This window comes from Pithys albifrons, chromosome 8, assembly GCF_047495875.1.
Source record: "Pithys albifrons albifrons isolate INPA30051 chromosome 8, PitAlb_v1, whole genome shotgun sequence".
Classification (NCBI taxonomy): Eukaryota; Metazoa; Chordata; class Aves; order Passeriformes; family Thamnophilidae; genus Pithys; species Pithys albifrons.
Window position 1 is genome coordinate 15,061,317 of NC_092465.1, and position 14,323 is coordinate 15,075,639.

General features: G+C 36.9%; 1 protein-coding gene across 5 annotated transcripts in view; it reads right to left on the bottom strand.

The window, feature by feature from the left end:
- Positions 1 to 107: 107 nt before the first annotated feature.
- The window catches only part of MAP3K2 (mitogen-activated protein kinase kinase kinase 2), a 53,706-nt gene continuing 39,490 nt past the window's right edge, over positions 108 to 14,323 (bottom strand). For all 5 annotated transcript variants that reach the window (XM_071561624.1, XM_071561622.1, XM_071561623.1 and 2 more), the window contains 6 exons: positions 13,848 to 14,054; positions 12,969 to 13,117; positions 11,045 to 11,176; positions 9,914 to 10,043; positions 8,650 to 8,827; positions 108 to 6,940 (listed from right to left, as the gene is read on the bottom strand). In XM_071561624.1, the coding sequence (XP_071417725.1) occupies positions 6,715 to 6,940; positions 8,650 to 8,827; positions 9,914 to 10,043; positions 11,045 to 11,176; positions 12,969 to 13,117; positions 13,848 to 14,054 (1,022 nt within the window). In that variant the 3' untranslated portion in view covers positions 108 to 6,714. The remainder of the gene's footprint in view (positions 6,941 to 8,649; positions 8,828 to 9,913; positions 10,044 to 11,044; positions 11,177 to 12,968; positions 13,118 to 13,847; positions 14,055 to 14,323) is intronic.

The following is a 14,323-nucleotide window of genomic DNA, read 5'->3' on the forward strand; positions in this document are numbered from 1 at the left end:
GCAAAGCGCCTTGTTAATAACAATACTAAAGCCAACTCGGAATTGAGGTACGAGAATGATATTGCGCAGTGTTCTGAAGTACAGAATTCTTAAAAGAGAAATCACACTGTTGTCCCTACAGAGTGTTTAATATATTTCTAAGTACAATTCGTGTCTGATTTGGAAATACAAATACATTTCGAATGGTTAAAAACAAAAATTAAAAAAATATTTTGAACATCAGCCAGCTGAAAATATATTTATCTAGTAAACCATCTCTCAAAGATTTTATATATTTAATTATTCTAACTAAACATAGTACCCTTAAAAAACAAGTTCATAAAAATGTAGAAATGAAACTGTGGAATAAGATTACTGGGATATATACACACACACATTTGATGCATACACAATTACAAGGGGGTTGGTTTGTTTTAAGTTTGGAAGGTTGTCTGACAAGGGAACTAGTAAGCAATGCCCAACTCCTGAGTTCCTCAACCATGATAACCATAGGCTAATTTTTTTAATTCTTTTTATCTTTTTTTATATATACACAAGATATTCCATGTAAAGCAGCAACAGCAGTGCAGTTACTGGTAGCAACATCTCAAAAGTAATAAAAAACCCCAAACATCCAGACAGTAGTACATTGCACACACACGTGATTCTCATACACCCATTGACAATTGGTCAGAGTATTAAATCAGTGTACAAATTAAATATTTCCAAAAATGTGCAAAAAAGTCAACGCTGATAGAAAAAAACACCTTTGTGTACATACATTATAAACTGTGCCCAGCATTCAACTGAGAGTAAAAACATTTACAGTGAGAAACTGATAGATTAAATAGAGAATTTAATGGCTACATAAAAATGTACATTAGATCAAGTAAATTTACAAATTTTTATTTGTAGCTTCATGAAAACTAAAAGCCTAAGTTCCAATTAATCTAAGTCTCCTCCACATATTTACAGTGATACTCCATTATACAACTCCTGTGAGGTCTGAGATGACAGACACTATGCTTTAATAAACCATTCCAATTTTAAGATGACACCACCTTTTTAACTGGTATTAACAAGAAACAAACACTAGGAAACCAACAATCTAAATGACTGTTCATAAAAAAAATGCAATCCTTGTTTTTATATCCACATTATATAAACCTCTGGGGAAAAGCATCATCTAGTTTTAGGGTAAAAAGCATGACAAAGCTCTGATATATTTCCCATCCACCCTGGCGTTGGAGTATCCTTTTCCTTCTCTCTCAACAGAAGACCCTGACCTCCAATCCTCATCTGTGGACTCAACATAAGGGCTGAACCAAGACACACAATTTGTATCTGTTTTAATCCAGTTCCCCTCCCTTTAAAGTAAGTTTATGAAAACTGAGCCCTAGCCAAGGTGTGACTGCTTTGAAATGTAAGCAGTTTCATTTCCTCCATCCCATCTACCTATCCACTCCACGCGTGTAGATATTGCTAGAGAAAACCCAAGGATTGCTGCAGGAAGCTGGGAGCTGCAGCATCCTGGGTTCAAATGACAGGATCCCTGGTCTAAAGCTGTACACAACACTTTATTCAGGAGCAATCAGTGGCCACCGCCTGCGCAGTGTTTAAGCTATGCCAGCTAGAAAGAAAAATAAATTGTACGGGCCAAGTGGGGAAATAAATAAAGGAGCTCCTTTGTTTCTGATCACAGATTTGGATTCAGAAACCCCAGGTTGGGACAAATTCTGCCTGACCATTTGGTGTGCATTAGTGGCTCCTCCTGAAGGCAGCATTGACACCCAGGTAACTGTGTATGACATGTGGCTGTCACTTCAAGAGGACTCACTGCTTCCCAGCAGCTTTGGAATGTTCTCACTATGGTGCACAGAGCAGGTCAGGTCACAAATCCATCTTCATGGCATTCCTTAAAGATCCCAAAGCGCAAACCTGGCTACAGAAGTCACCAAGTTTAGTCACCAAGCTTATGCATTAATTTTAGAATGGCAATAGTAAGATTAAGTTAGAGCTTTAAAAAGAAAACTCTTCATTTTAATGCAGGCATGAATTTTGCGTATCAGAACAGCAACGATAAACACCCACATCTCTGAAATATGGGCAGCGTCTATCACTTTTCACTAGTACCTGCTTTACTCAGTCAGCAACAGCCTACTGTGGATATACACTATAAGTGACAGTACTAATCCATGAAACATTGCTTTTGGCTATAGGTATATGGATAGAAAAGCTTTGGTAATTGTATGTAATTCTACACTGCAGACTTGTCATTGACATAAGACAGCAAGTTACCAGCAAGAAGAAATGACACTGGCAATAATACGTTTGCTTTTCCAGAAACACCATAAGGACTTACATTCAAGCAGACACAATATGCTTTTCTATATGCGTGATAAAGTCTTTCAACATTAAAATGTAAGAAATTTGTTATAAATAACTGTAGATCTAACCAATTTGCTCTAGTCTCTGAAGCTGCAGTTAAATACTCTGTGTTGTCCAAAGAATGGCTTGCTGTATTGCAATGTACCTACAGGTGCTACAAGGCTTTCAGTCAAGACAATGTCAGGATTAGGATTATCCAAAAGGCACAGGAAGGAGTTTCATGGGCACAATGCTAAACTTACTGAGAAATCTGTTGGTTTGCTTGGACATATCACATTTCTGTGCATTAAAAGTAAACAGCTTTTAATACAGTACCACACTTACAAAAGTACCAACTATGATTTCAAGCCCACTAAGAACACTGCTGCAGTCTGGTCCCCAGTGCCAGGAAGCCAAATCCTCAATCTAAGAGCTACTTCTGTGAGTGCAGACAAGTCCTTTCTGGTATGTGCATCACTGGATCATCTCCAGAATGCAAATACAAAACCTGTGTTAGCAAAGGAAGCCAGAAATCACTTTAAAATTCTGAATTTAAATGTCTGCTGAAGATTATAACTCAAGTACACTTTTCAATGCAGTTAGGTGAACTCTGGTTTGGGCACATCTAAAAAACCCATCCTCTAAGACTGCTTTGGAGACATGGAATTGCATGACATATTTCAATATGGTGTTTTAACACAAATAAAATTAAGGCATAGAGATAAAAAGGCACTAGCTAAAAGAAAACTTTTCATTTTGTTATACTGAAAGGACTGTTTAGCTACAAATCAAATTGTAAGACAAGTTAAAAGTATTAAGACTATATTTAAACTGTGAAGGAAAAAAAAAGACTAGGCAGATTTAACTTTGCAATTATTAGATCCATACCTTTTTGAGTGCTTGCATGGATATTTCTATCACCCAAATTAAACAACTTGCTCTACCACAACATAACTCAAACTTTGAGTCATGGTCTAACAGGACTGCTAGTTACACCATTAAAACCATACCACAGAAGTAGCTTAACTTCTGTTGCTTAATACGTGCAATAGACAGCATATTAAAGTTCATTGGCGGTTAAGTCTTTTGAAAATGTGCATACTCACTGTCAACCTCAATCCTTGTTTTTTGAGAGCACAGTTTCATCATGGTGCTTACAGAAAAGCAAAACAGCCCTACAGTAATACTGCTTTCACTGGCATTTTCTTCGAATTGGATTCAACAATTAAGACTAATTCCTGATTCTAAAATGCTGGTGGCTTTTAAAGTGAGACACAAGAAGTTGTGAGCAGAGACATTGGCTCTGCAATCCTACTTCAGTGGAGTGTAAAGCATGAAATGCCATGTGCATTTCCTCAAATTCTTAAATGAGGGGTTGTTCATCATCAACCAGGAGTCACTCTAAGTGTTTAACAGACCCTGTCTGTATAGAGCTCATTCTACTACACTTCCCCATCAGGGCATAAGTAATAGCCAACCTTTTGGTAAAAGTCTGATTCAGTGTCATAATTAATTCCAGTTCAAAACTTTTGTGTTAATAAATCTCATTTACTCAAAGTTAAGTTGCTTAAGTCAGTAGAGAAATTCTCCATAGAGTGAAGAAAAAAAAATAGCTCAAGTCTAACCTTGGTTAAATTCACAAAATTTTACTAGAATTACTGGAATTGGAAAATGTCCACTTCATATAAGCAGCACAGTCTTTACGTTGGCAGCTTTCTGATGTATCAAAGACATGATGAAAAATGCATTGTGAAAATTCTTTTTTTCCTGGCTCCAAAACACTGACCATTGTCATGACTGAATGCCATTTTTTAGAAAAGGCACAAAAGCAGCAAACTTGATTGTTCAATAATTAAAAATCACATCAAGGAAGTGATACTGCAATATACATGATCCAGCACTGTCTCACAGAAACGTCACATTGTAAGAAAACTAGATTCTGAAAATTTTCAAGCTTCAGAGAGTGCAGTTTCTCTTTAGAATAATATATTTAAATGTTATGAATGCTACAGATAAACCTGATTACATTTTCCCTTTAATGTCCTTTTTTGGTAATATAAAATTTCCTTACCTTTTCAGATATCACTGACCACTACTGATTTTTATATACATTTTCACCTTGGGTTTCGTACCTTCTTAATCTGTTTGAAATCTATCATATCAATTATATGACCTTTAAATTACCTACATAAACTATTAGGTTCTACATTAAACTTCCCATCCCTACTGTCACTGTATGTTGCTTATAAAGCAAAGGGCCTCTAGAGTGGAGTGCATACTAACTCTTCTTAAAGACTGCTGCACAGCTTTTATCTAGTGGCAGAGAAGCAAGAAAAGAAACCAGTATAAGCTGACTTTCCTTTCAGCCTCCTACACTCTTCCTGATCTCACTAGTTCTTGTCATGCTCAGGGTACTTTGCACAGTTGTGTACCCTGACTGAGAAAATTGTAAATTGGGTAAAATACTCACCTAAGCTGAAGAAGTCACCACTCTGTCTTGGGAGAGACGGCCTCAAAAAAGTCCTTCTTACTCCACTACAGGTAAAGTGATTAGGATAGATCCATACTCCTGCTTACGCTCTAGTACAACATTGTGAATTTAGCAGAATAAATCCAGAAATCTCATGAATGACTGTGGGAATGGGTAAGCTTATTGTTCTATCTGCATGCACTTTGTAACTGTGATAGTCCTCTAAAGATACAGAACAGGTAGAGCCTTGTCAAAATGGACAAGTGTCACAGTACCACCCTGCTCTGCCTTTACAAAACAACAAAAACAAGCAATGAATCATCCAAAACAGTAAACATAATTTCAGTTCTGTAGTCCAATAGTTTATTTCCAAATGCCCCTTTAAATTATTTCCGTTCTGTTCTTCTACAAAAATATGCGAGTCTGACTTTTCTGTTGTGAAGTCAGTTATTCACTACACCTGATCAGTACCTGGGCCTCTCAATTGAGAAGCATTATTTGAGAGTTTTACTTCTGTTCTTTAAGTGATTAACATACACTTTATGACAGTTGGAAATCTGACAAATACCATCATCTGGATTCTCAGGCTGGAGTAATCACACTCATGTTATTTAATTGCTGGCTCTCTTTGCACTTTTGGCCTATTCTTCATACAATCTTCTTTGCTGTGCCTCCTTGTTCATGAGGATTCATCAGTGCTACCTTATTAAAAATATAACTGGAGTCTTACCTTTCTCAGTGACTTATTCCTGATGTTAAAAGATGTTTAACTTTATTTCAGGAATTTTTAACATACCCTAGATGACTGACCTGGGTTATTAAACCAATTTTTTTAGTGCACAATGGGAAGAATTTTTTATTATTCAGGCACTTGATGTTGACATACATTCCATCCTAGCGCCCCTTAACAGCTTTGAAAACACTTCTTATAGCTCATTCTGAATCAAGTAACTCATATACTGCACAAGGATTAGCCCCTCCCTTCCCCTCCAGCCATTCATGGGATTGTGGAGGAGAAGTGACTCTCAACATCACTATTTTTTATCAGCTAAGATAACCATATCCCTCTAAGCTTATGCAACAGAGGTTCTCTTTGGCAGATAGAGCAGGAGGCATTCTCCTAATTATTTACATCCAACAGCTGACCCTTGTCTAGTATGGAAATTCTCCCCTTGCAGTAAAGAAGTTCCTAGGAGTTTGGCCCACAATCTATTTACCTGTAATTATTTTCCTATTAAAATAATACAGTAATCCTACACCAAAACCTCTAACTAGTTTTGAGCTCGTTTTTGTTATTTTCTTTTGGTCACATGGAAGTACCAGTTAGACACACTGCTGTACAGGGAGTTCCAAGTTCTTCCAGCTTTATATTTTGACTCTCAGAACTGCGCGTTCCAGCTTAAACTGTAAATTCCAGAAACTGATTTAAATGCTAAAATACAATAAGAACTTAGAACTCTCTGCTGCAAGTACCTACAGTATAGAGAAGAATTACAGAGAAGTAATCTTCTCCTTTAGCTGCATGTCTATTTCTCCCTGCACCCTGAGTCAGTCAGTGGTGTCAGAAAAAGTCACACAGTTCCTGACTGTCCAAGCATTTGTCATTTTTTTTCTCCTTTAAATAAGGAACAAATATGTACTAAAGTGCTTTATCTACATCAACCACATCAGTACATTATAGAAACAAAACGTTCTAGTCCTGGTGGGGTGGGGGAGGGAGAGAAGTTTCTCATTTTAGATACAAAATTTAGATTGTTTACAATCTAAGTGAAACAAAGAGTCAAGAGAATATTCTCTCTCTGTCTTTTTTTCTCCTTTTTCTTTGTACAAAATAAAAAATAAAAGTGCAGTCAAATAGAAAATAAATGCAGTAGATGCAAGCTGAGTTGAGGCAGCTGTTAGTGATAGTGTGCAAACGTGTGTCTTAGCAGTTCATCTGCAAACGGTCGCAGCTTGGCCTCGATAAAAATCCGTTTCAAGAAATCCCGAGCGTGGTCGGAGACATGAGGTGGTAGCTGGGGGTTGGTTGGCTGAGTGGCAATTTTAAAGATGGCAGCCATGGCTTCAAACTCTGCCCACGGCGGCTTCTCCGTGAGCATTTCCACCACTGTGCAACCTACACTCCTGAAACAGAGGCAGGAGGGAAACAGCAGATTATAACAGAGTCATGCCCTTCCAGGAAAAGAAGAAATAGCAGACAGAAACGAAAATACCACAAATAAATGGTGGCCACTTTACATGACAGAGCAACGTCAGAGGAAAGCAAGATACCTTTGTCTCAAAGGTACACAAATCACTACCTGCATCTCCACTTTATTACTTCAGTAGGCCAAAAGCCACTATACCTCAGTGAAGAGATAATTAGATATTTATCCAGGCCATACTGACTGTGTTACGGCACTGACAGCACTCAGTGCTCAGCAGGCTGACAAAGGCCACGCACACAGCACAGCACTTGGAAGCTTTCCTGCTCCTTGAGGCTGAACAGGAATGCAAAGCAGCAGGAATGCTCCGAGCACACTGTGTTGCCAGCTCATTAGAAATGCATGACTTATCACCAGTGAATAAAGAGCAAACATAATATGGCAGCTGAACACTTTGAAAACCCTCCATACTATCTTCCTCTTTTAGTCAAGGATACTAAAATACATTTAGAATGACAAACAAAATTTCAAGACCCTAACCAATCTTTGTATACAAAGCTTATGTTTAAAGGATTTAGGAAGGCAGAAGGGCATACATATGGCCAGAGAAACTTAGTTCCAGAAGTCCTGAAAGATCAGCCTCTTCCAGTAACAAGGGAATGATACGCCAAAATGGATAGGCTGGAATAACTTCCAATTCTTAGAAAGTCTGATTGTTTTTCAAGATAGTTTCAAGAATTTTTTTGGTTAGACAGAGGTATATTGCTTTACACAATAAGGATTTACTGACTGACTGAAGTCAAACTTCAGTATTTTTTAAGTTTGAACCCAGATTTTTCAATCGTAACACACACATTAACTTTGGTACAAACACTTCAAAGCTGAACAAGTCAACTGCTTGAAGTCTACAAGGCTGGTCTATTATTCCAGTATAGCAGAGTAATTACTAAGTGATCCAAAGCAGTCTAAATTAATTTCCCTGAGGTTAAAAGTATTGCCATTGGTTGGACACAACATGGTTCCTTTTTAAACACATAGTGTTACTACTCCTGCATATGGACTGCTGCCTGCCCATTACTCAGTGTTCACAGATTACCTGCAGTGCAGTCAGATCACTACAGTCATCTGTCCATTGGGCTGTAGCCATTTTAGACTGTGACATATTACACCATGTTTTGCTGATTTTCGTTTTTGAAAATTACCTTTCCCTCTTAATTCTTAAGTATTTAGTAACAACTCAGACAAAATGTTTTCTATACTCTCACTTAAATCTAGTTAATTCACTCTTAAGTATTCAACTTTGAAAGGACCAGCTTTTCATTTTCTGCCTTGCATCAAAGGTATTTCAATGGTGAAGTTTCATTAAACGACATTGACTGAACTGATGTTTCAAAGCTTCACACATTGCTTTCACCCTGTACCTCCAGAATTTATAAACAGTCTGGTAATCCTAACTTCATGCAAGGTCAGTTTAAAGTATTCTCCTATGATCTCTAAATTGATGGGCTGAGAAATTGCCAGGTTAAAAAATTCCCAAATACCAGTGTTAGTCTTTCCACTGTTAGCACTCACATTTACCACCTTCTTCAGCTAAACCCCAGAAAGAAACTTCCAACTTTAGAAAACAAACACCTACAGTGTTGAAAATGAAGTGACACTTTTCAGTAGAGAAGTTTTTGTTTAACATACCAGATGTCTGCTTTTCTGCCATACCCTTCTCCACTAATAACCTCAGGACTCATCCAGTAGGGAGTTCCTGTGACAGATTTCATTCCTGTACCAGAGAGACAGATAGTTTGCAGTCGTTTGCTGGCACCAAAGTCACCAAGCTTCACGTTGCCTGCTGAGTCCCGCAGAATATTTGCTCCTGGAAGGAAGGGAACAGAGCATTACATTCATGAAAGACTCAACCCTTCGGTATGGAAAACAGTGACAGGGTTTGGATTCAGTGATACAACGCAACACTGGCCTAAGATTTCAAGCCAGAATATTTACTTTCTCTGCTCATTCTTATTACTCTATTCTGCAGTTCAGAAAACAATGCCTTGTACACACTAGTTGGCATCCTAGGTCTTTTCTGGGAAGTTGCAGTCACTCTGTAAAATCCTCCTGACAAAATAAGGAATGTGCCATACACAGGAAATAGAAAGACATGAGAATGGAGTTTCCACAGAACTGCAAATGTCTTCATACTATATTAAGGCAAAATCTCAAACTGTGTTACAAATTTGTTCAACAGTTATTTGCACAAGCATGTATAAATTTACTGTGGTATCTCAACTTCTTTTGGAACAAAACACTATTGGTACAAAGCAACAGGAGAATGATAAAAATTTCAGAGAATACAACAGCATTGGATTAAACTCACATACTATGTACATCACCACCTTCCTACATATTCATACCTTGCTGATCCAACACTTGCAAGTCACCTGTATCTATCTGCAAAAAGTAAATGTTTGTTTCATCAGGTTTCCTGGCAGCAACATGGAAGAAGTCTGAGTCATCTGATCAGGGCAAGTCACCTCTGCTAGTCACTTCCTGCACCAGGGAAATGTTGGGTATTTCTATATAACTGATGAAACAGAACTCTGCAAACATAAACTTTTGAGTCAGGATGCTTTCCTCTGCACATTCTATCTATTTCTAATGACATCATCCTCCAATGTATTTAAAACTATTAATAGTAAAATAAAATCAAAGAAATTTATCAGAACTATTCTGCCAACAGAGACTATAGAAACATTGTCAAAATCTGCTAGAACATCACAAAGATGCTTATTTTTCCCATCTCAGGTTACAACAGTGACAAGACTAAAAGACAAAAAGCAGTCACATTGATTTTAAGTCAGTATTTTGGCATTTCAAACTTAATTACATTTTAGTGCTTCACCTAAAACTGGAAAAGGATCAGTAATAAAGAGAACTGAACTGTGCACAGAACTATCATTACCTTTAATATCTCGATGGACAATCATATTACTGTGCAAATAGTGAACTCCCTCCAAAATCTGCCGTGTATATTTCCGAGTCACATTCTCTGTGAGTGCTCCATATGATTTCAACTGGTCTTTGATGGAACCCTATTATGGCACAAAAGAAGTATAAAACAGTTAACACTTCTAGAATTGCAAGTGAGGTAATAGTTAAGTTGAACTTCAACCAAATTTATGCCTGAAACATAGATATTTAAAGTTACAATCCTTCTGAGTATCAACTTAAAAGCACAGATATGGTCTTACCTCCTCTGAGAAAAATACATACTTTGACAAAAGGAAGGCTGGGCAAAGAAGTCCCATACTGAAAAGCCAAACTATTAACTTTAAAACTGTCAAGCAGCTGAATAGTTCCAATGCAATGTACACTCCAATATCACTCTCAAAGTTTTTGGTGATTAAAAGGTGATACTTAAATCGGACACAATACATGCCCTTTACCTATGTTAGTTTATACTCTGAAAAGAACGTTGTCAAGAAACAACACCACATATAGTTCTTTATGTAAAAATTAAGAGGTAAGCAAGCCTTGGCTTAAAATAACATTGAATCAAAAATTCTTGGGATTTTTGCAACTATGTTTGTATAACCTGGCTTTGAAACACAGCATTACAAACTGCTACAATTACTTCTGTCACACTGCCCTCCAAATCTCAGAAAAATTAAAGAAGGTCCCCAAAAGAAAGCCCAGATCTCACTAAAAAAATGAAGAAGCAATTAAAAAGCCCACCACCAAAACAACTCCCAGACACTGCTTTTCTCCTGTGGAGTCTCACAGTAAGTACAATGCTGTAGCTACTCAGAAATACAGAGCCCCTGCTTTTATCAGCACATTTTCTTTAGCTCTGCTGACCTCGTTTGGTGAGAAAATGAAAATGTACATTTTTCTGACTTTATAATATATCCTAACAAAGCAGTAGAAGAGCAGAAGGTGGGGGCTGTAAGCACTTGTTAGGACCAGTCTTTGGCAATTCTTTTTAACTTGGACAACTTTAAATACCTCTGTGGACTTATGCAAAAGCTGCCTGCTTGGGCGCTCATCACACTGCACACAAATGATGGCTCAAGTGGCCAGGCCTCTTCCTTACCCCAGGCATGTACTCCATGAATATTGAGAGTGTCCTTTCTGGCGGATCTCTCAAGAAGCCGTAATACTGAACAATTCTTTCATGCAGCAGATTTTTCAGCAACTGAATCTCACATTCAAGCGCATTTACTTCCTGAAAGGATAGAGTGGGCAAGATTTACCATGCTTGATGTGGTAACAATAATGTTTTGGATTTGAATTTTTTAAAGCAGGACAGTATGTACATATTGAAGGGTTAGGCAAACTAAGGAACAAAATACTCCTGCAGCTTATGTAAAGTTTATGCATTTTATAACAAGAAAATATTAGATTGAAGTAAGAAAAAAAACCCCAAAAATATGGCTTTTCTATAAATTATCTTCAGGATGATTTTGCTGTTATTTCATTGTTTTTCTTATTTTGAAGTTATGTCTGTTTATTCAGGGCACAGCAGATATCAGTATGTGTGTAAAGTCAGTGATCATTATGCAACATGTCAGAAGCCTCCAACTGGATTAAAGACAGCAAGATAAAAACAAAACAGGGGAAAAAAACCCTTTACATCTTTGTAGTGGAATAATTAGCAATAATTCTTAGCTTTTCCAGGATGATAGTCTATACTTTAAAAATGCCTTTAAGGACCACTTGAGATTGTTATAATGAAATACAGCAAAGGAAGACATTAACACAGCTGGTGCCTTTCTCTAGAGCTATCCAAAACACTAAAAATTTGGCAACAGGAAGTAAGATATTTTGAAATATACTGTATAATAAGATGCTGGAAAAATACTAACCCACAAATTCCAATTTGACTAGATTCCAAATGTCACCTAGAAGTTTTTCATCAAAACTTAAATTTTATCCATCATAGACTATTACTGATATACTCACACTTTGGAGTTTAGAAACCAAATAGCTTTTTTTTACACAGAGAGGCACATATTACAAAATGCTATGGCAAATGAGGTCACAAAACTGTTGCTACAGGAGATACTCTACTGTAGTTTATATTTAACAATTCCAAAGCATAATCAGCTGTTCTGTTACATTTTAAAGAAGTAGCAACAATAACTACACTAGAAATCTACAGCACAAATGATTCTTGACTTTTTTTCCTTGATCCTACATCACTAGTAGCAGCAACTATAACTGGCAGCCACTCAATTCTGCAATCATGCTTACACCTATTGTTTCCCTGGCCTTGCTCCCCACAGAGCAGAATGCAGTCCTAATGCAGACAAAGTAATAATTCTCTTTCCTTCCTGTAAAAAGCAGCAAGTATGGTTTGGGAAAAGAAGAAGCAGAACAGTGGTGCTACTTTTAAATAGTTACTCTCCTTCAACATCCAGTGTATTTAAAGATGGCCTGGCTCAATTTCAGAAAGAGAATAAACTGACAAGGAAACTTGTGTGCTTTAGAGAGAAATACAGTGAGTAACAGCAGCTAGTCCCTGATGTGCAAAGTTTAAAGAAAGCAAAACCAAATAAATCAAAACATAGAAATCCCACCAAAAGATAAAAAAAAAGACATAAGAATCTCAAACTGTATTCATAGCCAAACAAAATATCCTGGAGAATTTGTTTTCAGGAACATTTAAATTAGTACAGCTTTCTCTGTTTATAAATAGAACTTGTTCTAATTACTTTAAGTATAAATAATTATCTATTTCAGAGCACACTTCATAATGGATTATTTCATTTTGGAGATGAAGACTGCAGCAAATCAATTTATGTATGTTCATTGCATAAGAATGTCTGAAACTTTTAAAATGTGATGTAACATCAGTCAGGTAAGCAGACTAATTATCTGTAGTACTAACAAAGCAGGTTTACTAATAAGGACACGAAAACACGTTCATGTTCTTCAAGGACAGGAACATCAGTCTAGTCTAAAACACACCACTTCAGCAGAAGCCCTCTCAAAGGTCTCCCTTTGATATCACTTACCTTGCTGGTTTCTGGACTATCAGGATCAAACTGAACTTGTTTAACAGCCAGTTCTCTTCCAGTATCAGCATCGTAACACAGATAGACTCTGCCAAATGCACCTTGACCCAGCAGTTTACCAAGTCTCCAGTTAGTTGGAGCTCGTGGTGCTGAAAATATAATATGTTTTGGTTTTCAAATGAGTTTGTTATTCAGCTGATCGAGAAAAAATGGAATACACAGAAAATAATTTTTTAAAAGACTACACATTTTTCAACAACAGAGATTGTGTGTCCTAAACCTCCCCATATAAGTTACAAAGATCAATAAAACTTCCTGTAAGATGAAAAACATGAGCTACTTAAATTTATTCACAAAATAATGTGTGGCAGAGATAGACATACTTAAAACAACTAGTGACAGCTAATCTGAAAAACAGAAAAAGAATGTTAAAGAAACTTAACTTTTCATTAGAAATCAAGGCATGACTAAGATGTACTAGTTACTGAAGTAATCACAAAGTATACTTGCTCCTGATGTGCTACCACAGATATGAAACAGTACCATTATGGTCTCAAGTTTAACAGAAAACTCGACCAACATATGCAAAAATAAATAGTAACTGTAACCTACAAAACCCTTCTCAGGTCCTCAAGAGTCTAATAAATCATCCAAAATATTTTTACTGTTTTGTTATCATAGATGTAAATTCCATGTGAAAATCTACAGGAAGGCTGGCACAGTAAGCCATGAAAATACTGATGACCATTAAGTCTTGAATTTTCCTATTTAGAGAGATAAAAACACATTATTCAATCACATGTATGTTGATGATGTGCTTAGTTTTGACATTATATACTTGAAGGGTAAGAGTTTTACATCAGGGTTCACAACACCTACAGCGACTGGGTGGGCTGATGTCCATGACTGACAAGGTAGGATTGTCTATGTCACTCCCCCTTCTCCTCATTCGGCTATCTTCATATTCCGGTGTAAAGACGCTGCTGCCACTACTGGTGCTCAGTGACTGATCAGTGGGGCTGAAACTAACTGGTGATCGGAAGCTGTTCCCCTGAGTCCTTCTGGCTCTTGGAAAAGTTTTACGACCTTCAACAACATACAAAGAACACTAATGTTACTCTACAAAAAAATACTGCTATGTAATGTGTGTGCACAAATACTTTATGAATTCTACATGATCTAGTTCAAATCTGCCACAGTGTGTTATGGGTTTAGCCAAGTACGATAGTACACAATGATCATGCAATTTACTGGTTTAACGTTCCACCTAGAAGAAAATAAACATTCATCATGGATTGATTAGATTGAATTAGACTGAATCAAAAACTTATTTGAAGTGACCAAAATTGGGACCA